At 39.0% G+C, this 26,539-nt stretch overlaps 2 protein-coding genes across 2 annotated transcripts in view; both read right to left on the bottom strand.

Moving 5' to 3' along the window:
• Positions 1 to 380: 380 nt before the first annotated feature.
• On the bottom strand, positions 381 to 15,564 carry LOC141778505 (uncharacterized). Its single transcript, XM_074652801.1, has 11 exons — positions 15,277 to 15,564; positions 13,328 to 13,556; positions 12,263 to 13,251; positions 10,741 to 10,887; positions 7,384 to 7,461; positions 6,263 to 6,367; positions 3,807 to 3,956; positions 3,474 to 3,629; positions 3,215 to 3,310; positions 2,474 to 2,665; positions 381 to 1,684 (listed from the first exon to the last, which is right to left on the bottom strand). Exons 2-11 carry the CDS (start codon positions 13,497 to 13,499, stop codon positions 1,580 to 1,582), a joined length of 2,190 nt encoding a protein of 729 aa, XP_074508902.1. The 5' UTR covers positions 13,500 to 13,556; positions 15,277 to 15,564; the 3' UTR covers positions 381 to 1,579.
• A 4,922-nt stretch (positions 15,565 to 20,486) lies between these two features.
• LOC141778502 (lysosomal thioesterase PPT2-A-like) overlaps positions 20,487 to 26,539 on the bottom strand; it is an 8,031-nt gene continuing 1,978 nt past the window's right edge. The window contains exons 2-8 of the mRNA XM_074652799.1: positions 24,993 to 25,146; positions 23,227 to 23,322; positions 22,211 to 22,318; positions 22,009 to 22,092; positions 21,828 to 21,912; positions 21,233 to 21,287; positions 20,487 to 20,757 (exon numbers count right to left, since the gene is read on the bottom strand). Of these exons, the coding sequence (XP_074508900.1) occupies positions 20,614 to 20,757; positions 21,233 to 21,287; positions 21,828 to 21,912; positions 22,009 to 22,092; positions 22,211 to 22,318; positions 23,227 to 23,322; positions 24,993 to 25,146 (726 nt within the window). The 3' untranslated portion in view covers positions 20,487 to 20,613. The remainder of the gene's footprint in view (positions 20,758 to 21,232; positions 21,288 to 21,827; positions 21,913 to 22,008; positions 22,093 to 22,210; positions 22,319 to 23,226; positions 23,323 to 24,992; positions 25,147 to 26,539) is intronic.

The following is a 26,539-nucleotide window of genomic DNA, read 5'->3' as shown; positions in this document are numbered from 1 at the left end:
CATCAAAAGTTCCATATCGTGCTCATTTATAGGGTTCATACTTGTATTTTATGTTTCTTTGAATTGTACCTTATATGTGACAAATGTCACAATTTATATGTGACAATTTGAGTGACCGATCGTTTAAAGGACCCATATTGTATAAAGTGAGATTTTCATATCTTTTACATTATAAAGCAGTTTTCAGTGCTATATAAATACTGTTAAACTATCAAAACGCTCAATATACCGAGGAATACACACAGTCCGTATTCAGAAATTGTGCGTTTAAAACAAGCCGTTAGGATTTCTGTCCATTTGTGATGTCACAAATATACAATATTTAGACCATTACACGGTTTTAAACATAAACATTCTAAATGTGTCCCAGTTTATGTCCTGTTGCAGTGTATGTGAATGACATCAGATGACAGGAAGTAAACATGGAACCTGGTTGCCTAGCAACACAATTCTGTTGCAATTCTGTTGAAATGCACTAAAACGGAGCGTTTCAGACAGAGGGTGAATACAGGTATATTCAGGCAGACAGTATGGGGAAAATAAAGTTTTTTTTTAACATTACAGCATGTAAACATGTTCTTGTAGAAATATAAAATACAAATATGAAGCTGAAACTTTAGCACGATATGGGACCTTTAAAGAAAACTTTGTAATGACAACACAGAATGTGGTAAAGCACTTCTGGAACCATCGGCATCACCAAGCGTGCATGATAGTTAGTAGAAAGTAGAAATGACAGCGTCTGTAGACTTGAGTAATTTGGATCAGTGTTTAATTCTCTTGAGCTAAAAGAAAGAAAATGTCTCCAGTCATAAAGTCCCAGACTAACAATACAAGACATGTAAACATTGAAGATAATTGAGAATAGTTCATAAAAAAAAAAAAAAAAAGCCATAAAATCAGAAAATCAAAAAAGGTTAAAAATATTATTTTGGTCCTAAGGATTCCCCTCCACGAGTGCTCTGATAGCACTGTAAACACAAAAACTACAGCTCTGTACCAAGAAAGTGAAAAGACAAACACAATAAAGACACTGCAAAAAAAAAGCTAAATTCAGATTCAAAGCAATTTCATACCCGCTCCTGTCCTGAAGGACATAATTAATGTTACTCAGATCCACTAACAATCATACCATTCAGAAATGTTTGTATCAGCAATCCCACTGCATGACATGGAATCTAATCACTGTCTGACCATTAGACCCATTACATTCAAAACATTTGGCTAGCTGAATACAGTAATCTGGTGGTTTTTAAATCAAGTATTAAACATCCAACTAGAAGAAGCTAGACCAGCCATCTCTCCATACTGAAAACAATCAGGTTGTTTCACTCTCTGAAGTCTGAAATTACTGATTCACTCCAGAGAGTTAAGTAGTTATTGTGGAAAGTTGCCAAAACAAGGCAGGTCTTGCAAATGCAAACCTCAAAAATGTAGAGAGATAAATATAAATAGACTTAATGTACACCACGATAAATATGTTGAAGAGGCAAAAAGGTGGTGCAGAAAGTGCAAAAAGTAGTCTTCCGTCTGTGCGCAGTTAGTTTGCTCAGCTCGTCAGTACAGTAGTCGTCCTCTATCACAGTGTGTGTTTGATGGCGGTCAGAGGTTCACATTTGTTCTGCAGGTTCTGCTGCAGCTCTCTGAACAGATGGTCCCGCTCCTCAGCATCCAACAGGATTTGCTACGTTGAAGAAAAATAAAGATTTCAGTCACTTTCCCAAGTATTCTTAATGAATCTCAGTTTTTTGTCTTTTCATGGGATTTGTTGACAATAAGTAAAATAAATTATATCCCCAACTTTTCCTTTTCTACAAGTGCTACTTTCTTTTGTTCTTCTTGTTCTTTTTCAGATAGTAGATGAGATAGGATAGTTCTAAAAAACATATGTATATTTAAAGTACAAACCTGTCACTCGCAACTGCTGGTGAGAAATTACAACATATTTTTCTTAGTATGTCCGAGTCTATAAAAAGCTGGAGGATGTGACATAGGGCTGAAGGAATGAAGTAATATTTAATTGCAGGCGACCAAAATGTTACAATTAACTTCCATGACACACTGTGAAAGGGTTAAAATTGTAAGACAAAAACACGGACAACTCCCAGACCTGACAACGCCGTGGTAGCAACCTGTCAATCACAAGGTAGCTACGCCCTAAAGCATCCCCTGCTTTATGGTCTATTTGACTCTAAATGGGACCATAATTTACTAAATGAACATCATGCTGTATTGAAGAAGACTTGAAACTAGCGATTGAGACCATAAACTCATGTTTACATTGTTTACTGAGGTAATAAATCAAGTGAGAAGTAGGCTCATTTTCTCAAAGACTTCTATACAATCAGACTTCTTTTTGCAACCAGAGGAGTCGCCCCCTGCTGGCTGTTAGAAAGAATGCATGTTAAAAGGCACTTTGGCCACTCTGCATTGGCTTCACTTTTCAGACCCCGGAGTTGCCCCTAGACTTTACCTCTATGAGTTTGTCTCTCTTCTCCAGGCTGTCCCTCAGTCTCCTCTCCTCTCTCTCTCTGTCCTCTCTGTTGGTCTGCCACGCTCTATCAGCCTCCTTCTTCTCTTTCTCCTTCTCCCTCAGCTCCCGCCGAGTGTCTCTGAGTTGATCTGTCAGAGAGGACACCGTCTGACTGTGACTCTCCTGCTGACTCTGGTGGAAAAGAAAAACAGGAATAGTTAGAAAGGATGCTGTGTTACATTGTAGGCCAGAAACATCACACATCACATCATTTTAATTAGCTATTAATCTATAAATTATTTTTTGATTCAATGTTTAATCTATGAACTGTCAAAACAGTATTTAAAAACATATCCATCCAACTTCCAAGAGCTCAATAGTCAGAAGTCTTGTTTTGTTTGATCTAAAAAGAGTTTAAAATGAGATTTTTTTTTCACTATTTTTGTTTGAAAAATCTGAAACTGAAACAATAAATTGATTATCAAAATAGTTGCCGATTATTTTTCTGTCGATCGAATAACCAATTAATCGTTTAAGCTCTCCTCCATACCTAGCAATTATTGTGGCCTTGAGTCAACTTAAAACAAAATAATATTTTCAAAGTGTAAATCATCTATAAAAGTGTTTTTTTTTGTGGGTGAAAAGTCATTCTTAACTCAGCATATGTAGGCAGCTTTTGTTTTTTAGTTTTCTCTTTATTGTATACCACTTTCAAATCCCCCCCTCATGCTAAAATCTCACCTGCACCGTGTCCTGGTACTCCTGCAGGGCTGTGGTGAGTTTAGTGACCTCCTTGCATAAGGTGGCACCATTTCCCTCTCTGTCACCTGCCAAACCCTGACCAATCACAAGGAAAATGACATGTTATGAGTAACAGTTTACCTTCTTCAATAACACAGAAAGAATTAAATCTCTACAACTTTAATTTAAAGGTGGGCGACGTTAAATTAACTCTTATTACCACGCCATCCCCAGCAGAAATGACACCCTTGTATATTACCTTCCCATCTTTCTGACAGCTCTCCAGCTCCTGGATCAGAGCCTCCTTCTCCTGCAGGACGGTGGCGAGGGCCCGGTCCCTCTGTCTCCACATCTCCCTCTCTTTCTCCGCCTCCTTGAGCAGTCGCTCCTTCTCCCCCAGAGCCACTCGCAGGTCCTGGAGCAAAGACGAAAAGCAGCTCTATCAAAATAAAACTTCCAAGTGCATGTAGAGTGACCTGTGCATGGGACAAAGTGCTTAATGTACACAGTGTCCGTAGTATGTGTGTGTGTGTGTGTTTAGAACTACAATGCATGAAATTCCATTCCCAGTTTCTAATGTGTGCGTTCGTACGTTGATAATATCCTGGTTGCACTGCAGCACGGTGTTGAGTGTGTCGAGGTCTCTCTCTCTGTCTCTTCCAGCCTTCCTCAGAGCCTCGATCTCCTTCTCCATGCTCTTCTCCTTCTCGGTTACTTCAGACCTCAACGTCTGCAGGGCCGCCTACAGAACACAACACATGTCACATCTACGTTTGAATCATCCAACTCAGATTTAAATACAATGTCTGTAGAGCTGGAAAACAATTAGTCCATTAATTGATATTTGATAGACAGAAAATGTATCGGCAACTATTTTGATAATCAAATAATTATTTAAGTACATTTTCACGCAAAAATGCCAAACATTCCCTAGTTTCAGCTTTTCCAACGTGAGAATTAGTTGCTTTATTACATTTATTATCAACGTCAACTGAATATTTTCTAGTTTTGGACTGTTGGTTGGACAAAACAAAACATTTGAAGATGTCACCTTTAACTTTTTGAAGTTGTAACATGCATTTTACATATTTTCTGACATTTAATAGACCAAATGATTGTAAAAAAATTATAATAATATTAATGGTTCATGAAAAAAATAATAAAATTGACTGTGGTCGGGAAGCAACTTCTTTACTGCTGTAGTGGAAAGTTGAAGCAAACATCTGCTTTAACCCCGTCAACATGTTCTTTAGGAGGTGTAGCATTTATCTTGTGACAAACTTGCTCATGCTGTCTGCACATTTACAGTTAACTGCGAATCAGACCAGGGTTTCTGCAGGGTTCAGCAAGTTAAATTTAAGACTGTTAAAGGGGCTCTATGTAAGAATCAGAAATTGTTGAAATTGTCAGAAATACAGCATCGACTCCAGCCCTGGAGACCAAAGCTACGGTCTCCCCGCCTCCTCCTACCGCGGTTGGGAGGTTGAAGCAGGAAGAGTTGACACTGCTTCCGTGTAGTTTGTGTTGGAGTCTGAGTCTTAACAGCGTAGCCACAAGCAAGCGCGCATGGGACACCGTCCCACAATGATTTATACGTGTAAGAAGTTACAAACAGTCCCTTTAAAGATCTTTTTAATACTACACAGAATGCAATTTAATGCCCATTTGAGAATCATACCGGTCATTGCCCGGATTGGACCAAACAAGGTAACCCCTGGTATATAATTTGTATTCATGCATATATGTTGGTAATATATCCAACTTCAAATGTATTTTTGTATGCACTTCATTACAAACATTAGGCCTACTTATAACATACATTTCCACAGTTTGTATATAAATGTATATTTAGTTTACAAATCAAATATTGTACACAAATATAATATTGCATACATGCCACAATAAAATCAATTCAAAACATAATCTGTTGGTCTAGAGCTTAAATTGGGGTAATGAGAAGGAGTATCAAAAGCATTTTCCGTGCTGTTTTCTCAGCATCGAGCTATGTGTTTACACAGAGATGCAGTTAAACAGGTGTTCAGGTGTCCACACCTACACTCACCAGGAGGTGGCGGTATGCAATAAGAAGTAAGGGTGTTCATGTGGACAAAAATATGGAGTGCCTGAACTCCCAGCAGTATATAACAATAATTTCTAATTATATAAATAATTAAATTAACACAACCTGGACCCTGGTAAGCAGAAGAAAATTGATGGATGGATGGACTTAAAGTCATTTTTCAATTCACAGTTTTTCAAGTATGTCTGAAAAAAACAGTCAGGTGCCTGTATGAACACTGAAAAAGCTTCTTCCTGCTGTAATCATTCAAGTCAAACATCTGCATGAAACATAAGAAGTTGATCTCTGTGTGATTTATTGACAGAAACACTGGAGTCAAAAGTCAAAACACAGCGTGTAACTTCAGCCAGGATTTTTCCACAGAGCTGGAGGAAATTGCTGACATGCTGCTAGACTGGTAAAGCTTCCTGCAGGCCTGAGCTAAAAAACAAATACCCATCACAAGACCTGCACTGCTACTTCAAAAACCTGCAGGGACAGCAGCACTGAGTCTGATCGCTATCAGAAAAAGTCTGTCTGCTCATGCCGATCACTGCTATGCTTCAGTGAGTAGGTAATATGTGTCATCATAATCAGACCAGTGGGAAACTGGGTGCGAGAAGTGAAGCCAATGTTGAAGTGCCTTAAACTTGCATTCTTTCTAATAGCCAGCAGGGGGCGACTCCTCTGGTTGCAAAAAGAAGTCTGATTGTATAGAACTCTATGAGAAAATGAGCCTACTTCTCACTTGATTTATTACCTCAGTAAACATTGTAAACATGAGTTTATGGTCTCAATCGCTAGTTTCAAGTCTTCTTCAATACAGCATGATGTTCATTTAGTAAATTATGGTCCCATTTAGAGTCAAATAGACCATAAAGCAGTGCACAAACCAAGGGGAAACGTCACGGTGACTATATCAACTACTTATATACAGTCTATGAAGCAACATTAAGCATGTCAATGATCAGGACAGCGTCAGCTCTAACCTTGTTGGCAGATAGAGTTTCCTTTAGATTCTCAGTCAGCTTGTCGGCCAGCTCAGTCCCTGCTCCCTCCTCCACACACAGTCTTCTGATCAGACCCAAACACTCCTGGAAGAGAGAAAACATCTGTCTGCTTAGCGCACAAATAGCAGACACATACTCATCTAACAGCACTGTTAAATAAACATATCTATATAGCATACATTTGCTAGCTTATCTTTGATGTAAGCATACTGTATTTTTGCAAGCTTGATGCATGCATGTGTTAAAAAAAAACACCCGGAGTGTTTGCAGATTTTAAAAGGACTAGTTTAACATTTAGGGAAATGCACTTATTTGCTTTCTTGGCAAAAGTTAGATGAGAAGATTGATACCGCTCTCAAAATATGAAGCTACAGCCAGCAGCTGGTTAACTTAGCTTAGCACAGAGACTGGGGGAAACAGCTAGCCTGGCTCTGTGCAAAGCTAACAAAATCCGTCAACCAGCGCACTAATTAACACGTCATATTGGGGTTTTTTTGTTACGTTTGAACAGAGCGAGGCAAGCTGTTTACAGTCATTATGCCAAGCTAAGCCAACCTGTGGCTTCACACTTTACAGGAAAATATGGGTGTGGTATTGATCTTCTTATCACGAAAACAGCTTATTTACGTATTCAAAAGTTATTAGTGTGGCACAATATAACACAAAAAAGTGCAACACAGTTACTTGATTGATAATCTTTAAATCGGCTGTAATCCATTCAAGCACACTTTGTTTTAGATAAGAAAGTCTCTGGTCATCTGACAGGACAGTCCTGTTTGCTTTAAACATTCAATTATCACATTCATCTAGAGTGACTTACAATGAGTCCAATAAAATCCCTGCAGTAAATCATCAACCTAACAATGAACTAAAAATAAAAGCAGTCATGATCAAAGCTTAAGAAAACATACTTCAGTGTCACAAAGTACAATGTGGTAGCCAGAGAAAGCAGTTCTGGCACTGCCACTTTAAGGCCGTCCAGTGAGTTGAAAGACAAACAACATTCCTGTGAGCTTTGAGCCAGAGCTCCAGCAGCAGCAGCAGAAGATCCACTGCTGTGTGCATGACTGAGTCCTGTCTCCCCTCATCACTTCACCCACCTGGATCAGACGCTCCCGGCTGTGCAGGGAGTGACCGAGGCTCTGCAGCAGGGAGCTGCCACCCTCCTCCTGGAGCAACTGGAGGAAAGAGGAGAACAAATGACGATGGTTTTAAAAGTGTGTTAATGAAACGACTCTGGAGTAGGGCTGGGTAAAATATACTCCAGACTAGAGCTGCAAAAATTAATCTATTAGTTGTCAACTATTAAATTAATCACCAACTTTATTAGTAATAGATTAATAAATAAAAAAAAGGCAACATTCTCTGATTCCAGCTTCTTAAATGTGAAGATTACATAAACATTTTGTGGTTTCTTTCCTCCTCTAGACAGTTAACTGAATATCTTTGAGTTGTGGACAAAACAAGACATTTAAGGACGTCATCCTGGGCTTTGGGAAACACTGATCTGCATTTTTCATAATTTTCTGACATTTTATAGACCAAACAACTAATCGATTAATCGAGAAAATAATCGACAGATTAATCAACAACAAAAATAATCGTTAGTTGCTGCCCTAGTCCTATGTCTTGTTTTGCCCAAACCCCAAATATATTACATTTGCTATAACATAGGACTAAAAAAAAAAAAAAAAAGTTTGTGTGTTTTTGAGAAACCATCAGACGTTTGAGATTTTTGCTTGAAAAAACACTAACCATTAATCGATAATAAAAATTGTTGCACATTAATTTTCTTCAGTCGACTTATCGACTAACAGTTGCAACTCTACTGGATTCATTTGAAATATATCGGTGCTACTACGATACTTAAGCTTCACTACGCAAGGCTCAGGAACAGGACCTATGTAATTTGTTCCAGTTTCTTCCTAAGCTAAGTGGTTGCATCATTTTCAGTAGGTACAACAGTGAGTGAACGTATCATCATTCATACGGCGTAATGTTCAGCGCTGATTCAGACTGTCTTCAGTTCAGTGGTACGTTCAGGGGGCAAATTCACAAAAGGACTGCTGTGCTGCCAAGCAAATAGCGTCTTGGTGCTCCTGTGCTATTTGCACGTATTTAAATTAGGTAGCCTAATATGCAGAGCTATATTTGCTGCAAAAGTGCTGTGTTTTCAGAGAGTTAATGGTAACTGAAGCGTAGGGGGGTCACGCCCAGACGTTCCATTGATCGTGGCATATTAAATCCCAAATACGGTTTCTCTCACGTTTAAATTCCACGCCTGAAGTCTTGAGGAATGTCTCTGCACCTCGTTGTAGCTCTCGCAGTCTGAAAAGTTTCTCTTTTTCTCTCTGCCATTGTTCTGTGTTCTTGGTGCAAAGGCGGCATTTTGTACTTGCAATCAACGCCAAAAAAAGGGAAAACTGCACTCATTGGCAAAACTGTATTGTCGTGTTTGCGCTGTAATATCATTAGTGCAAAAGCTTTTGTGAATCAGACCTTGAGACGGGGCAAATAGCGGTTTCAGGTGATGCGTAATTCATGGGGCAATCAGCAACCACAATCATTATATGTTAATTTGTCAGTCTTTTGTTAGTCTCAGCTGTCACATTCAGTTCAGTACAAAACTATGCACTATACATAAAGTTAATAGCTCAGCAGGCTATAATTTATAACAGAGTTATCAGGTTACGGTTGGTTGTGGCTTTCGCGGTCTTTTAATAATCTAAATGAGATAGTAACGTACTGTGAATCACAGCTGAGCAGGCAAATCCGTCAAAAGGTTTGTTCGTACCTCGTACCGAACAATTCTAATGTTTAAAGCTGCTGCTACACCCACTTATTTCACATTCATTCTTGCTAATATTAAGCGCATTGTGTTTCCATGAGGTGCTTTGAGGACTCTACACAGAAGCAGAGACGCCTTTTATTGATATTGTCTATCATAAGACTACTGAGCCTGGGGCAAACTCCACCGGTCGGGGAGGATTCCAGAGAGAGGCTCTGTGTGTGTGTCTTTATCTGCACCTGTAAAGGAGGAAGCACGGTCACACCCTGCAACGGACACAAACCCACAGTCCCCCCGCCCTCCATTCCTTTCATAACGCTGTATTTGTGCTCAGTCAACATTCACAGAGTGCTTTATGGAGCTGTTTGGTCATGTGACCCGGGAGCTGCACTTTGTAATAAACCTGTTTTGTCTTGTGTAAAAGAAAAAAGGGTCCAGAGGCTTAAGATCGTCTCTTATGACTGTGTGAGTATCTGTTACATCACAACTCCACTGACATCTCCATTTATATCTATTTTATTTTTAGATCCCCCCCCAAAATATTTCATATATTTATAAACTAGTACATATAGTATATTATTAGGAGCAGTTCAACATTTTGGGAAACACACTTATTCGCTTTCTAGCTTCAAGTTAAATGAGAATTGATCTCATAACTTTTCATCAATTATGAAGCTTCAACTAGCAGCTGGTTAGCTTGGCTTAGCATAAAGACTGGAATCAGGGGGAACGTTTAAAAATCTGCCTATCAGTGTCTCTAAAGCTCACTTTAGCATGTTATATCTTGTTTGTTTAATCCCAAAAATAAGTGATATGTACGTCTAAAAAGTGTAAATATGACAATTTGTGGTTTGATTGGCTACTATGACCAGGAGGAATGATTACATGTTTAGATCATAGACTGTATATAAGAAGTGCATGTAGTCACCGTGACGTCATTCGTTGGTTTGTAGACTGCCGTTTTGAAGCCCTGAGTACCGGCATTTTGGCCGTTGCCATATTGATACTTTGCAACCAGAGGTGACACAAGAGGGAGGAGCTAAGTACAACCGAATGCTGAATAAGACATTTTTAGACAACCAAAAACGGTTTTAATTAACTGTCATGAACTGTAAACACACTGTGAAAGGGTTAAAGTTGTAAGACAAATACACGGACAACTCCTAGACCGGAGGTGGTAGCGACCTGTCAATCACAAGGTAGCCACGCCCTAAAGCATCCCCTGCTTTATTGTCTATTTAACTCTAAATGGGGCTATCATTTACAAGCGAGAAGTAGGGTCATGTTCTCCTAGACTTCTATACAATCAGACTTCAGTCGCCCCCTGCTGGCTATTAGAAAGAACGTGTGTTTAAGGCACTTCCGCATTGGCTTCACTTTTTAGACCCGGAAGTTGCTGCCTGGTTTCAATGCCCATATGGGCGCCTGACTAATGTTTAAAGACAGACCTTTAATTAGTGAGCTTTAGAAGGGCTGGTTGGGAGATTTTGTGACGTTTGGACAAAGCAAGGCTAGCTGTCCCCCCCCCCCGTTTGCAGTATTTATGCTAAGCTAAACTAACCGGCTGACAAGAAAGGGAATAAACACACCTCCCAAACTGTCAAACTACTCTGTCAACATATAATCTTCTCAAATGCAGTGTGTGCGAGTGAGCGAACTGAATACCTACAGGGGCCCAGTCCTCTGATCCGTTGACTTCAGTTGGTTTGCCCCTCCCATGTTTCAGTTCGGCCTCCAGGGTCCTGATTTGGGACACAGCTTGGTCCAGCTGGCCTCGCAGGTGCCTGACAGCGTGCTGAACCCTGCCAGTAGTGCTCTGAAATGACAAGTAAACATATGTTGTGGTATTATTTAGTAAAAACACAAGTGAAATGTGTAGTTCTAATCTTGTTGGACTGCTGGACTGAACTCCGTTGCTCCCGGATCACTCTATTGCAGCACACTGTGTCAATATTTACAGTGCACACACACAGCATCTGGTCAGAGTTCTTATATAGTATATTTTAATAGTATATCTAGTATATCTCACACAGGAATTAGGGCTGTGTGTTGGCAAGAATCAGGCGATACAATACGTATCATGATACAGGGTTAACGATTCAATATATTGCGATAACGGCTGTCAAAGTATAAGCGATGATAACGAAGTTGTCGCGTAGGAGGCTAAATAACGCTCCAAACTTACACTAAATTTTGGCGAGGAAATATGGCCATTTTCAAAGGGGTCCCTTGACCTTTGACCTCAATATATGTTAATGAAAATGGGTTCTATGGGTACCCACGAGTCTCCCCTTTACAGACATGCCCACTTTATGATAATCACATGCAGTTTGGGGCAAGTCATAGTCAAGTCAGCACACTGACACACTGACAGCTGTTGTTGCCTGTTAGGCTGCAGTTTGCCATGTTAGGATTTGAGCATATTTCTTTATGCTAAATGCAGTACCTGTTAGGGTTTCTGGACCATACCTGTCATTGTTTTGTGTTGTTAATTGATTTCCAATAATAAATATATACATACATTTGCATAAAGCAAACATATTTGTCCACTCCCATGTTGATAAGAGGATTCAATTCTTGACAAATCTCCCTTTAAGGTATATTTTGAACAGATAAAAAACATGTCATTAATTTGGGATTAATCGTGATTAACTATGGACAATCATGTGATTAATCATGACTAAATATTTTAATTGATATATTGTGATACTGTAAGCAAGAACGCACCAGAAATACACCATTTTAGAATAGGCGAAAATAACACATTTGTACTGCATGCAAAAAACTGCATGTGATTATCATAAAGTGGGCATGTCTGTAAAGGGGAGACTCGTGGGTACCCATAGAACCCATTTTCATTCACAAATCTAGAGGTCAGAGGTCAAGGGACCACTTTGAAAATGTCCATGCCAGTTTTTCCTCGCCAAAATTTAGAGTAACTTTGGAGCTTTATTTTGCCTCATTTGCGATAAGCTATTACGACGTGGTTGGTACCAATGGATTCCTTAGGTTTTCTAGTTTCATATGATGTCAGTACCTTCACTAGTTTTAAATCCGAGCCCTCTACAACCTCTAAACCACAGAATAGCAGCCGATGAGGAGAATCGATACAGCATCACAAAACATAATATCCCAATACTCATGTGTATCGATATTCTCTTAACACCTCTAACAGGAATGAAAACACTCACCCCTCGATGAAGAGGCATGAACTCGTCCCTCAGCTCTGACAGGGCGTCCCCGTCCGCTTCATCCATTTCCTCCCCTCCGTTCTCCACACTCCCAAAGTTCAGCACCCTGTTCACTGAGGGCGACGCCATCTCTCCAACTGTTCCTGAGTGCTTCCTGCCCAGAACTGGGATCTTACTCCCTGATGGCGAACTGACCGCCTTCCCTTCGATACGTCTCAGCTCCTTCAGCACAAAGTGAACACCCGGCGAGTCAAATGGGTCGTTGCCATCAAGAGAGTCCAGAGACCGGATGGACTCAGTGCGGGATGATGCTTGTAAGGAGATAGTGGACGCCGCCAGTGAAGACAGGCTGGAGCTGAAGGATGGCGTCCTCTGCCAGTGGAGAGGCATGCTCTGAGATTTGTCCCGCGACAACGCCAACGGGGAGAAGGGCTGGAAAGGCAAACGGCGAGGAACTCCACAAGCGGACTCATAATCCGAGTCGGACACCCGTAAAGAATCACAGCCTGCACACCCTTTGCCCTTTTTGCATCTTTTACCCGTTCTTACAGAATACGAGCACGTGTCCCACTTCTCGGACCAACACTCGTACTCCGAGAGTGCCATATTCTCTTTGAGCATCTCCCTGTAGCCCTCCTTCTCCGCCTCGCCATCCTCCTCGCTGGTGCTGCCCCTGCTCTGGAGGTCCCACGGGTGTCTCTGGTGGTAGTTTTGGCGCACAAAGTGTCTGATCTTATCCCGCTCCTGCATCAGCTTCTGAAGCCTCTCGGACGAAAGCACCCTCACCCTGGCTATCACCGAGTCAAACTTGAACACCCGCTCGAGGACGCACACGCATTTGCCGCACACAAACTCCTCCAGCCCGCTGCCTCGTTGCACAGACTGCCCCAGTATGTGAGTCAACACCGAGAGCAGATCCATGGACGGGGAGCTCAGGGATAACTGGGACTTGGAGAGAGACCCGGAGGAAGCCAGAGATAATGTGCTGCCTGTGAAGAGTAAAAGAAAGTTAACTTCAGACTGTGACTAAAGACTTTTCTTTATTTCCTTATGCTTCAGACTCACCCCAGGGGCTGCTCTGCGAGGACCGAGACAGGCTTCCTCCTCTCAGAGACCCTGTCGGAGTCTGAGGCTGTCCCGTCTTCTTATTTTGGCCCCCAAACAGCCACCGTCTTTGGTTTCCTTGGAGAGCTCCGCCACACATCCGGCACAAGTCATGTTTACCTCTGGAGGACATCGTGGACAGAGGGCTGGCACTTTCCCCCCTTATTGTCCGATAGATGTTGGAAATTGTCTGTGAATTAAAGCATAAAAAAAACAGGGGTGCATTTACAGAAGAGTCAAAGGGTCACGAGATGACATGTTAGCACCTCACAGAGCCACGGACATAATACACATAATAGATTAATATGTGAAATAATGTATAGTTTTTTACCTCTTTAGGCCTCTAATATTATTCAAATTAAAGTACTCTTAAATCGAGTTACTAATTCGAGGGAACGAGTTAATAATAATGTTCTCCCAGGGGTCTAGGGGGTCTCCGTAGTATACAGTATTTTAAGAGCTCAATATCTTTAAACTAGACTTTTTAACAGTGTGAGGAGGACTAACAGTCCAAATTCACCTTTGACAGGCTGGAAGTAAGGACTTTTTGGCATTGAGAAAAATGCTTCAACGATTAATTAATTGATCCTCAAAATACTTTGCCAATTAATTTCCTATCATTCAACTAATTAATTAATAAAAAAGGGATATATATATATATACACACACACAAATGTATATATATAAATATATATAAATATATATGTATAAATATATATATATATATTATAAAATTATAATAATAATAATACATCTGTTTTATATAGTGCTTTTCAAAGCTCAAATACATTTTTACATACTGTAGAATAAAAACAAAAAACAAGCATTAAACTCTAATACAGACAGAAAAAGATAAGAATAAAATGAAAGAAAATAGAATAAAGTAGTGACGACTAGGAAATAAAAAATGTTAAATATTTGAAAAAAACTATAAGGAATTATTAGATTGACTGATATTGAAAATAATCATGAATTGCAGCCATAAAACAAAGCAACTTTTATTTATTATGTCTGAACATGTCTATTTACCCTTCTTAAATTGTTCTGTTGCTCTCAAATACTGTCAATAAACAAAAGGGAATTATTACAAAGAATTAAGTCAGAAAAGTCACCCCACAGATTATTTATCCTGTGACCTCTTTGGTGGGTTGAGAACCATTTTATTGTCACATATTCATTATAAAAGCTAAAGAAAACAGCTGAGTGACTTTTTTTTTTTTTTTTAAAGTTGTTAAAGGCTTCATTCTCCAGCTCTCTTCACATTAAAACAGGTCAGGAGAAAGTTGATCTACTCTACCCAGTCTGACATATTAAGTGTTTCCTTGTTTGCTCTGACTTGTGTGTTTCTGGATGTTTTTTGGCTGGTGTGTTGCAGCTCCCAGCTGCTGGGTGTTTACAGTAGCTCCCCACAGGGCGGGACACGTCGACCTTGGAGCCACGCTGACACTGAACTCACTCAGACATGTCTATGAATGAAACGTTCAGTCTCTCCATAAAACCTTTCCACCTCTCTCACAAGTCAAATATGAGTCACCCTTCACGTCACTTTAACCCATTTAAGACAAAACCAACACAAAATGTGTTTTTGCATGCAAAAAAACATGAATTAAACCTATAAAACATTATAAATTGCCTCTATTCACGACCTTTAACTGCTCAAAATACAACAATAAAAGGCTGTTTTTTATTTTCAGGCAACCACAAACTGTTTGCAACATGTTCCCACAATGGAAACTCTTCATCACCCAGTAGAAAACAGCTCAACTATCGAGTATCTGGTGCTATTTATAAAGCTGGAACTGAAGTGCAGCGATTCAATGTGAAAGTAACGTCAGCGTGTGATTCAGTTCAGTCCAAGTCTTTACAAAAACACGTTTGAGCTTTCACATAAAGTTATTGTTGAGTCTTACCTTTTGAGTCCTCTGGTGCTTCACGCGCTGATAAAATAAAAAGTTTAAAGTCCAGCACGCGAGGAGGAAATCTTCATAGTCATCTCGTGATAAATGACACGAGGAAATAAATGAGAGAGTTTCTGGTAAAAAGTTTCTTTACAGGAAAAAACCTCCACAAAGCTGGAGCCGCGTTGGTTGTTGCACCACCACACCGGAGGCTCAGAGGAAGAGAGGTGGAGGTGGAGGTGGTGGGTGTCACCTTGCTGACGTCATCGCTCATACCTGTTGGTTTAGAGCAGCGCGAGCACGCAGTGTGCAGCAGAGAGAGGAGGAGGAAGAGGAAGAGGAGGAGGAGGGCTGACACACACACAACAGTAGGGGAGACCGGGGCATGTTGTCACCCCTCACTGCACACACTGAGATTTATATTTAACAGCTTCTTTTAGTACCAAACAATAATTAACAGGAGTGGTAGCAGACTATGAAGCAGCAGGGACAGAAGATGACCTTTAAAAATGCCTGATTAAAACCTGTATTCTTAATTCAACTTGTGAATCCAGTTATTTAAACTGCATTTTTCCATTATTTATTTATGAATTCATTTAAGGGACTGTTTGTAACTTCTTACACGTATGAATCATAGCGGGTCGGTGTCCCACGCGCGTTCGCGTGTGGCTACGCTGTTCAGACTCAGACTCCAACACAAACTACATGGAAGCACCAAAACCGCAAAGTTCTATCTAGTGAAGCCCGTCTTGCAAAACAGTGTTGGCCGCGGTCGGAGGACGCGGGGGAGACGTAGCTTTGGTCTCCAGGGCCGGAGTCTCTGCTGTACTCTGCTCCTCTGCCTGCCTGCCTTCACTCACACACCGCGCTCGTTCTCGCTATTTTGCTCCACTCATGTGCATGCGCGCACACTACACACTGCAGGAGAGTTAGTTTAGCTCTGAGAATATCTAGTGAATGTACAGTGGACGTTTGTGCAGAAATAACTGCTGCAGCTCCTCCAGACCAACAGAGGTTTCCCGTGTCTTGTGAAGTGATGGTGCTCCGCAGCGCGAAACGTTAGCGCTCCGACCAAAACTCCGGTGTCTCCCCTGTTCCTTCCGGCCGTGGTCGGGAGGCTGAGGCAGGAAAAGCCAACACTAGTATCAGCATTGATTCATGGAGAGCCCTTCGTCTGTTCAGCTAACATTACTGCCAAGCAGCTGAAATATAGAGTGATATTGTGGTTTTAGCTGACGTGTGTCGCCTCACTGTTTTGACAGATGCTCGCTCACATTCAGGTATACAGCCCGTGCACACGGGCGAGCACGAGCAACAGGACACTGACTTTCGTTGAGTTAACGGCCACAGGTGTCGCTGTTACAACCAATTTCTGAATCTTGCAAACAGTCCCTTTAACTTTCAACAATGAAACAGGATCATTATAGATCAATGTGTTCAAAGATGTCTAAAACAGAGTCAGACAATCACTAAAATGACTTTATATCATTTAAAATGTCAGTTTTTATTGACTATTTTGTCTATTTGCGCACCTAGATAGTTACTATACTATATTTCCTGCTTTTGCCCTGTATTTCACCTGCCTGACTCCACAGATACTGTACCCTCATCTGCCGTGCAATCACCTCATTCCCCTCACCTGAGCCTCCCCGCCCATGTCCACACCTGAGCCTCATTTACCTCATCAGCCACTCATTCATATATCAGCCCAGATTCACTTCCCCTCTGTCACATTCAGAGCTCATGTCTCACATTACAGCGGTTCCCCCAGTTATTTTCTTACCTTGCCTGTTTACTGGTTTGAAGATGCCCCTCTCAGTTTTGTTGTTCTGCCTGGTTTTGTGACCCCTTCTTGCTTTGCTTGCTCAGTAAAAGGATTTTGGACAAACTACTGCTTTTGGGTTTACTGTTTCTGACTCAATACACTATTGTTTCTGTGTTGACTCAATCCTGTTGCACTTCATAGCCTACTCTTGTAGTATTTATGCTTCTAATTGTGTGTCATTGTGCTTAAATGGAGATGCAGCATCCTTAAAATAGACTTTAGTCCAATACAACACAGCACAAACTAGTGTCTCTGGTACAAAACACAGAAACTGCAGTTATTTCATGATGGTTACGGCTGTCAGTTGTGCCAACTACACAACATTAAACTTAAAAATAAAACATTATTAAAAATGTGAAAATAATTTTTTTTTAAAAAATAGGAAAAAAATAAAAAAATAAAACATTATTAAAAATGGAAAAATGGAAAAAATAAAAAAAATAAATGGAAAATAAAAAATAAATATGAAAAAAAATTAAAAATAAAACATTAAAAATGTGAAAATGGAAAAAAAAAAAAAAATGGAAAAAAAAGGAAAATTAAAAAAAAAAAACTTCAACTGGAATTTAAAAACGCGTTTTGCTGCTCTCTGGCACAAAAGACAGGAACTGCAGTTATTTCATGATGGTTTCGGCTGTCAGTTGTGCCAGCAACACAACATTAAACTTCAAAATAAAACATTATTAAAAATGGAAAAATAAAAAAAAATAAATATGAAAAAAAATAAAAAAATAAAACATTATTAAAAATGTGAAAATAATTTTTTTTTAAAAAATAGGAAAAAAATATTAAAAATAAAACATTATTAAAAATGTGAAAATGTTAAAAAAAAAATTTTAAAAAAAGAAAAAAAATTTTATGTGAAGATAATTTTTAAAAAAAAAATATGAAAAAAATTAAAAATAAAACATTATTAAAAATGGAAAAATGGAAAAATGGAAAAATAAAAAAAATGGAAAAATAAATGGAAAAAAAAAAAAAATTAAAAAATAACTTCAACTGGAATTTAAAAACGCGTTTGCTGCTCTCTGGCAGAAAAGAACTGCAGTCATGATGGTTACGGCTGTCAGTTGTGCCAACAACACAACATTAAACTTCAAAATAAAACATTATTAAAAATGTGAAAATAAAATTTTAAAAAAAAATAGGAAAAAAAATAAAAAATAAAACATTATTAAAAATGGAAAAATGGAAAAATAAAAAAAAATAAAAAAAATAAATGGAAAATAAAAAATAAATATGAAAAAAAATAAAAAAATAAAACATTATTAAAAATGTGAAAATAAATTTATTTTAAAAAATAGGAAAAAAATAAAAAAATAAAACATTATTAAAAATAGAAAAATGGAAAAATAAAAAAAATAAATAAATAAAAAAAATAAATGGAAAATAAAAAATAAATTAAAAAAAACTTCAACTGGAATTTAAAAACGCGTTTTGCTGCTCTCTGGCACAAAAGACAGGAACTGCAGTTATTTCATGATGGTTACGGCTGTCAGTTGTGCCAACAACACAACATTAAACTTCAAAATAAAACATTATTAAAAATGTGAAAATGTTAAAATAAAAAATAAAATAAATAAAAAAATAAATAAAAAAAATAAATGGAAAATAAAAAATAAATAAAAAAATAAAAAATAACTTCAACTGGAATTTAAAAACGCGTTTTGCTGCTCTCTGGCACAAAAGACAGGAACTGCAGTTATTTCATGATTACGGGTGTCAGTTGTGCCAATGTAAAGGGGTTTCTATTCTCATGAACAGTCAGTGTTTATAACTCAGGGTTAACATTGTGGCGGTACTGAGTTCCCCAGACTTTAGTTGTTCAGTCAGAAGACTGAAAAACAGTTCCCATCCACATAATAATATAAAATAAAATGCCTTCTTAATAATAATAATGAACAAATGCCTCTATATTAACAAACAATTAAGGAAACTGAAATATTGGTTTGTGTTTTTCCTTTTACCCTCCTTTAAAGTTTTCCCAAATAAAATACACTAAAAGAAATGGGTATAAAGGGTTTCATTGAAAATCAACAAATGAATAGCATACAAAAAATACAGCCTGCAGGCGTTAGGCTATTGTAAGGCAAACCAGATCGTTGCACAAATAGTACCTAAACGTCCCAGTGCAGGTAACCCAATTGGTTGGCACTTAACTTGTTTCCCCAACTAGGAGTCAACACTCTCAACAAACAAAACACAAAGATCACAGAATCCCAAAAGGGCCCAAAACAGACCAGAGTTTCTGGTAAAGCTGATAACACATGTTGCATTGAGTGAAGGAGAGATCAGAATGACACTGGGTGTGCAGTTTCCCTCCTCTTTTAAGCCCTACAGAAAGGGCGTCGTTACACCCTGATTGGCCAAGAGGGGAATGCACCAAGCTGCTCTCAACTATCATTTAAGAGCCAGTCCCCACACCCTGCGCAACAGGTGAACTGAATAACCCTCTAATCACTCAGCAACTCAACCAAAAAACACCAGGGAAAAGGGAAACAACAGCAAACACCAGAGAATTGGCAGCTGCCACAACATGCGGGTGTGGATTTCTTTTGTTGGTTATTGACCGTTACATCCTCACACCACATTTAACAGTCTTGGCAACAATGGCTTTGGGAACAACTTAATTTTTTGGAGGGAACTGGTGAAAATTTAGACTATAATTGTTTAAGGTGTGGCCAAAATTTTCAATTAAAAAAATTTAAAATAAACAAACATACTAATAATTTTCGACATTGGTGTTCCTACAAAATACTTTAATATGAAGAGAAAATATTCAGATATTCTAAAAGGATCAATTAACGCCAAGTTACGTTAGTTGAGGCAGAAACATAAAAGAAAACTAAATTAAATCGTTATTTTTAAAGTTTGGATTATGATTCAAGATCTAAACAGGATAAGGGCAATAACGGTAACAGCCTCCTCCTGCATTAGAAAAGTACGCAGTTAAAACAACCACAGAACTGATAGAACAATGGCCAAGCATCAGGGAGAACAAAACTGAATATGTATGTAAGTATGTATGATTGTTAAAAATAAACAATACAGAGAATTGTAATGAAAGTCCTTAAAATACCAGGAAAAATCCTCTCTGATGCAATATTCACGGGAAATAATCTGCTCAAAATTCATCCAAATCGCTTGTTTTACACAAATGTCCTTCAGTTGTTCTATACTGTTATTGTTATGCATTAAATATAATATGCAATATCCATGAAATATATCACTTAGTCAGGGGTCGTCAGTTTACTCAATGATAGAAAAGGGGTCCCTTGAGGAAAAAGGTTGGGAACCACAGCTTTACAAGACTCCAGAGTACAATAAACCTCCACTAGAGAGCAGCGATTGATCAATATTGCCACATAAAGGAAAGAAGCTTCTGAAGGGAAAAGAATATTTATAGATGCTGATATTTTTTAATAGGTGTTTGGTTTATATGGTGACAGTCTTGTATAAAAAAATCATATAAATAAAATACAGTTTAGATCATATAGTCTATTTCAGTTGATCTCTCACACTCTTCATGTGAGCCACTTCTCTATACAGCTGCTGAACACTGTGTAGTTTGAGTGCCATTGAGTGTGCTTCACTCCAGAGTGAACGCACACCGACACGTTGCCGCGAGCGTCCAGCGTCTTCAGGCCAAATGCATCATTCTTGTAAAACTGTCAAAGGGAGAGAAGAAGAGTTGGATGGGGTTATTACAAAATAGGAGGAGAAACAGATGTCTACCATTTAAAGGAACAGTGTGCGGGATTTGGCGGCATCTAGTGGTGTGGTTGCAGATTGCAACCAACTGAGTACCCCTCCGCTCACTCCTCCCTTTCTAAGACTGCGGTAATGTGAGCCGCTGAGTGCAAAACCGTGGTCGAAATTCAGATGGCGGCTGGAGGTACCACGGTTTTGCACTCTGCAAGCGTGTCAAAGAACTACGGTGGCATTCAGGTCACATAGAAATGGTAGAAACATGACAGAACAACATGGCGGACTCCGTGAAGAGGACCCGCTCACTATGTAGATATGAAGGGCTCATTCTAAGCTAACACAAACACAATGCTTCTTAGGGCGTTTTCACATAGGGTTTCCAGTCGATATAGAAGTGATACAAGTGGTGTACAAATACATTAGTTTCAAACTTACCTCCTGGTTCCTCATTTGTACGATGTTTTCGTTGCCGTCATAGAATCCAAAGTGGCTGTTTAGAAAAAGAGGAAACAGTTAGTTCAGGTAAAGAGGTCTTGAAACCAGGGGGGGACTTCTTCCCATGCACATTTTTTTCAGATTGAAACATAATTTAATGTATTTACAGCCAGTATCTCCTAAAAACGCTATCGACCAACAATCACAGACAAGGCAGAAAAGGACAGAAGCAAATATTTATCTATCATGCAGTATCAGATCTCTATTAACAAAAGACTTTTAAGTGGCGCTAGAATTATATAAATACTGTATATAAACGCAACCAAACGCATTCACATATTTAGAGGTTTTGTATTATCTTGTTTTTTGGTGAAGAACCTCTGACTTCATGTGGCTTGTCGATGAGAATCTGTGGATTATTCAAAACCTTTTTTTCAGATTTGAAATCAAGTTGCTCTTGGTTTTCATGTTTACTTTTGATTTAATCATCAAGAGAGCCACGAGATCACAGGCGATCCTGAACGACTACACATTATAGTCACAATAAAATGACAGAGAATCAACAGTGTGTATATGAATTATAAATCTTTGATACCTGGACTGCCACGGTGTGATGACGCCATCATCTGGTCCTCCAATCAGCACGAGCTTCTTGATGCGCAGAAAGTTTTCCCTCCATGCTGAAGAGGTGTAACGGAGAAATGCATGACTGTGCAAAGTTACTGTATACATCCACAAGCACATAATGGCCACAAATGTATTTCATTCCACTATACCTGTCATGTCTTTGTGAGGTCTGTCACCGTTGAGCATCGGCAGGAAGCCGTTCCCCTGCAGATAGAGGGACCTATGGTGAGGATCTGTGGAGGAAAGATGAATATATATATATATATCTGTTATCTTTTCAAGGGGGAGGGGGGGATGTAAAGCCACGTGCAGGTTCTCCTCAGTTAAAGGTCAATTTATCATCATTCTCACCGTTCCAGTAGTCGCAGATAGCCACTTTCTGTCCCACTCTGTTGTAGCAAATACGAAACACCGTCTTCTTCATGATGTCAGGAAATACCCACCTCAGGTATTCTGTGTCTGTGGAGTAAGACAGTATTTTGAAATTTAGAATCAATTATGAATCAATATTGTTTGAAGTTCTGGTGAATTAAAGAGTAACTTTTGTATTTCTCAACCTGGATTTTCATGTTTTTGTGTCTAACTGACTAATAGGAACAACAGTTTCTGAAGTTGGTCCAGTATTGAGGGAGAACGCTGTAACCGGCAGCTGCTCACTGGCTGCAATGCAATGTTATTGGGGCAAGCTGGCACCGTCATTTACGTCCACTAAGTGCTTGTTTTTGCCATGACAGGCTCTGATTAGTGTCTGACATTATGGAAAGAGTGTCTCTCAAGGAGAAATCTTATTCTGAAATCTGACGAGGTGACGTGTTGGTATAGTAACGGTGGAATAGTAGAATACATCCATGGTGGAAACGTGAGTGCCAGCAGGGCAGAGTTTGTTGTGTTGGAGTACGTAGGTTAGTGTTGTCTAAATTATTTTCAATGTCATGGTTTAATATTTAGATGATTTCGACAATGTGGATGAGGTCTTTGATTCGATGGCTGCCCGTATTTATTTGAGCCAGAGTATACGGATATTCAGATTTCACAACGAGACTTCTCCTTGAGCGGGACTTGGACACAATAACAAACAGAACAGATCAAGTGAAAGGTAAGAACAATGTTTTATTTCTCTGTAGGGTCCTTTCCATAATGTTGTCAGACACTCATAATAAGAATCTGAACCTGTCAGTGGCAAAGACAAGCTCTTTTAGTGAATGTAACGTTACACTGACACTGTTCACTTGCCCTCACAGCTCGTTTCGCGGCTGCCGGTTACAACGCTCTCCCTCAATCCTGGACCAATTTCAGAAATGTCATAATTCCCTGGAGAACAGGGGTTATACAGACATGCTTAATACATTAAAATGAAGCTCCCTGACCTCCATACTGCCCGGCCTGTGGTGACGACAGCGAAACGAAGGTGTCCACGTTGTGGTGGGGAGCCGTGGAGAGAATTGCTCGACAAATCAGACCACCTTAAGAAGGAAAAGAAGAGGACACAACATCAAGAGAGTTACGACAAACCAGCAGGGGTGGGACCAAGTCATTATTTTGCAAGTCACAAGTAAGTGTCAAGTGTTTTGCACTGAAGTCCCAAGTCAAGTCCCAAGTCCTAAACTTTGAGTTTCGTGTCCTAAAGAAGTCATAATGCGCTCCTCACCACGTGTAATGCAATTTTAACAACAGAGTAATAATAATTTATATTGAATTTACACAAACCATTAATGCGTTTTAGAATTTGTATTTTTTTTTTGTTAAAACAAGTTTGAAAATGAGAGAATGGGGATAAAAGTTAAAGGTTTTCTGCCTCTAAACTTTTGAGTACATACGAACATACATAGGACATAAGAACATAAACTGCAGAGCTGAACTGGGAGCCACATCGGTAAAAAAAATGGCACTTATTCTTATCTCGGTATGCTAGAAATGTGGAAGTGAAAGTTGAAGGCCTGTAGCATATAGTTATTATTCCTCAACTTCAATGTGACAGGCAAGGTCGTGCAATCAACAGCCTGTTTTTTTTAACTGTATACTGTATATTCTTGGTATAACTCATGGTGGTTATTTTGTTAAACTGACCTTCCGGGAACACACTCTGTTCTCTTTCGCTCTGTGTGATCTCCTGTTGTCTCTGTGGTCTGCATGTACAGAGATTATACAACATCCACGTTTGTGTGACATTATCTCACAGTGAGAATTTATTTTGGGTCTCTGACAGACTGACTGACGCCTCTCAAAATACACACTCAGCTGCCAGTTTATTAGGTACACCTAGCTAAAACTAGTGGAGCCCAATACAACCGTCCTGCAATAACTTCTACCTTCATGAAGGTTATTATGTTCAGTTTTTTGTTGAAACTGTTTTAGAAGGATGTTTGGAGGATGTAGTTTGGGGTGCTGTTGAACTGTATTGCATTATACAGAGAGGTGTTTCTATTATTTTGTCCACCCCATTTATATAAATGAGGGTAAACTGAACCATCGAGAGCAATTGGGAGGTCAAGGTCATGCTCAAAGACACTTTGGATCAGACCACCAACCCTGCAAACAGCGGACGATGCGCTCTACCTGCTGAGCCACAGCGGTTTATTTTATTTCACATATTCTTCTTCCTTGTCAAAACTTGATGCCTACATTACCCACAATGCAACAAGGCAGCTGATAGTTCAGTAAGTGGTGTGTTGTGCTAATAGTGGCTAATGTAGCCTGTAGCCTCTATATCTTCAACAGAGATGAGGAGCTACAGAAGTCTGGTTAATCTCTTCTTTCTGACTCCACACCTCCAGATTATTTTCATTTTCAAAACTTGTGGTTTTCAGCCCCAACTGACCTCCTGACTCAAGTGACATCACTTGAGGCAATCAATCAGACTTCTCACAGCTCCCTCTGGAGTCACAAAAGGCTTTATACAGAAGTCATTTTATCTTGGAGATCCTATTTCTTTTCCAAGCTCTTCAGTCTTTAACTGTCAGGACATTTTAACTCTGGCGCTTACACCCTCCGTTAGTCTTTTACTTTTAATATGTAATAATAGTTCACTCTGCTGCTGCATCCCTAGATAAATGCTCAAAGACTTTTCATTACATGGCTAAAGAATGGCAGTGGTGCGTGTGCAATACAGTGTAATGTGAGTGGGAGAGAGTACCTTGTGAGAAGCACAGAAGATGGACACCATCAGGATTCTTTTGCACAACGGCGTCAAAGGCTTTCCTGAAGTCTCGGACCTGCCTCCACAACGGCTTCATACTGGCCAGGTTGTTATACAAGTCAATCACCGTCACCTCAGTGCCTGGATGCACCTGGGAATAAAATCAAAACAGAAACACTGTAATCACTAATTAAATCAACTGTCAGCAAACTATCAGCCTGATTGCCGATAATGTGATCAGCCAGCTCGGTCAAACACGGGCTCATATCCACTAGTTCTTCCGAAATAAAACTGATCTTGAGGAATAGAAAATAACAGGGGAACAGAAATCGTGACCTTGATTTTCACTTCCCCTGTAGGTTTACGAGAATAAAGTCATAATATTATAAAGTAGTAATTTTACGTGTTATTTTCTTTTTTTCTTGTAAAGTTATTACTTTATTCTCGTAATATTACGACTTTTTCCTCGTAATATCACAACTTTCTTCTCGTAAAGTTATGATTTTATTCTCGTTATATTACAACTTTTTCTCTCGTAAAGTTAGGACTTTATTCTCGTAATATTACAAAAAAAAAATTCTCGTAAAGTTATGACTTTATTCTCATAATATTATGATTTTTTTTTCTCGTAACGTTATGACTTTATTCTGTAAATCTCCGATTTTTTCCCCTCAGTGTGACCTCAAATGTTTTGCTGCTCTAGACAGATTTCTTCTTTTGTTTTTTTGCCTAAAATGGCTCTTTTGATAGTAAAGGTTGCTGACCCCGGCACGGGTTCTTCCAAAATAAAGCTGATCTTGAGGAATAGAAAAAGACCTGGGAACAGGAAATCATGACCTTGATTTTCACTTCCCTGTAGGTTTACGGGAATAAAGTCATAATATTATAAAGTCGTAATTTTACGTGTTATTTTCTTTTTTTCTCGTAAAGTTATGACTTTATTCTTGTAATATTATGACTTTAATCTCGTAATATTACAACTTTTTCTCTCGCAAAGATATGACTTTATTCTCGTAATATTACGACTTTTTCCTCGTAATATCACAACTTTCTTCTCGTAAAGTTATGATTTTATTCTCGTTATATTACAACTTTTTCTCTCGTAAAGTTATGACTTTATTCTCATAATATTATGATTTTTTTTTCTCGTAACGTTATGACTTTATTCTGTAAATCTCAGATTTTTTTCCCTCAGTGTGACCTCAAATGTTTTGCTGCTCCAGACAGATTTCTTCTTTTGTTTTTTTGCCTAAAATGGCTCTTTTGATAGTAAAGGTTGCTGACCCCGGCACGGGTTCTTCCAAAATAAAGCTGATCTTGAGGAATAGAAAATGACCTGGGAACAGGAAATCATGACCTTGATTTTCACTTCTCCTGTAGGTTTACGGGAATAAAGTCATAATATTATAAAGTCGTAATTTTACGTGTTATTTTCTTTTTTTCTCGTAAAGTTATGACTTTATTCTTGTAATATTACAACTTTTTCTCTCGCAAAGATATGACTTTACTCTCATTATATGATAACTTTTTCTCTCTCTTACTGT

Source organism: Sebastes fasciatus, chromosome 12, assembly GCF_043250625.1.
Source record: "Sebastes fasciatus isolate fSebFas1 chromosome 12, fSebFas1.pri, whole genome shotgun sequence".
Classification (NCBI taxonomy): Eukaryota; Metazoa; Chordata; class Actinopteri; order Perciformes; family Sebastidae; genus Sebastes; species Sebastes fasciatus.
The sequence above is the reverse complement of the archived record's forward strand: the minus strand, read 5'-3'. Positions and strand labels throughout refer to the sequence as shown.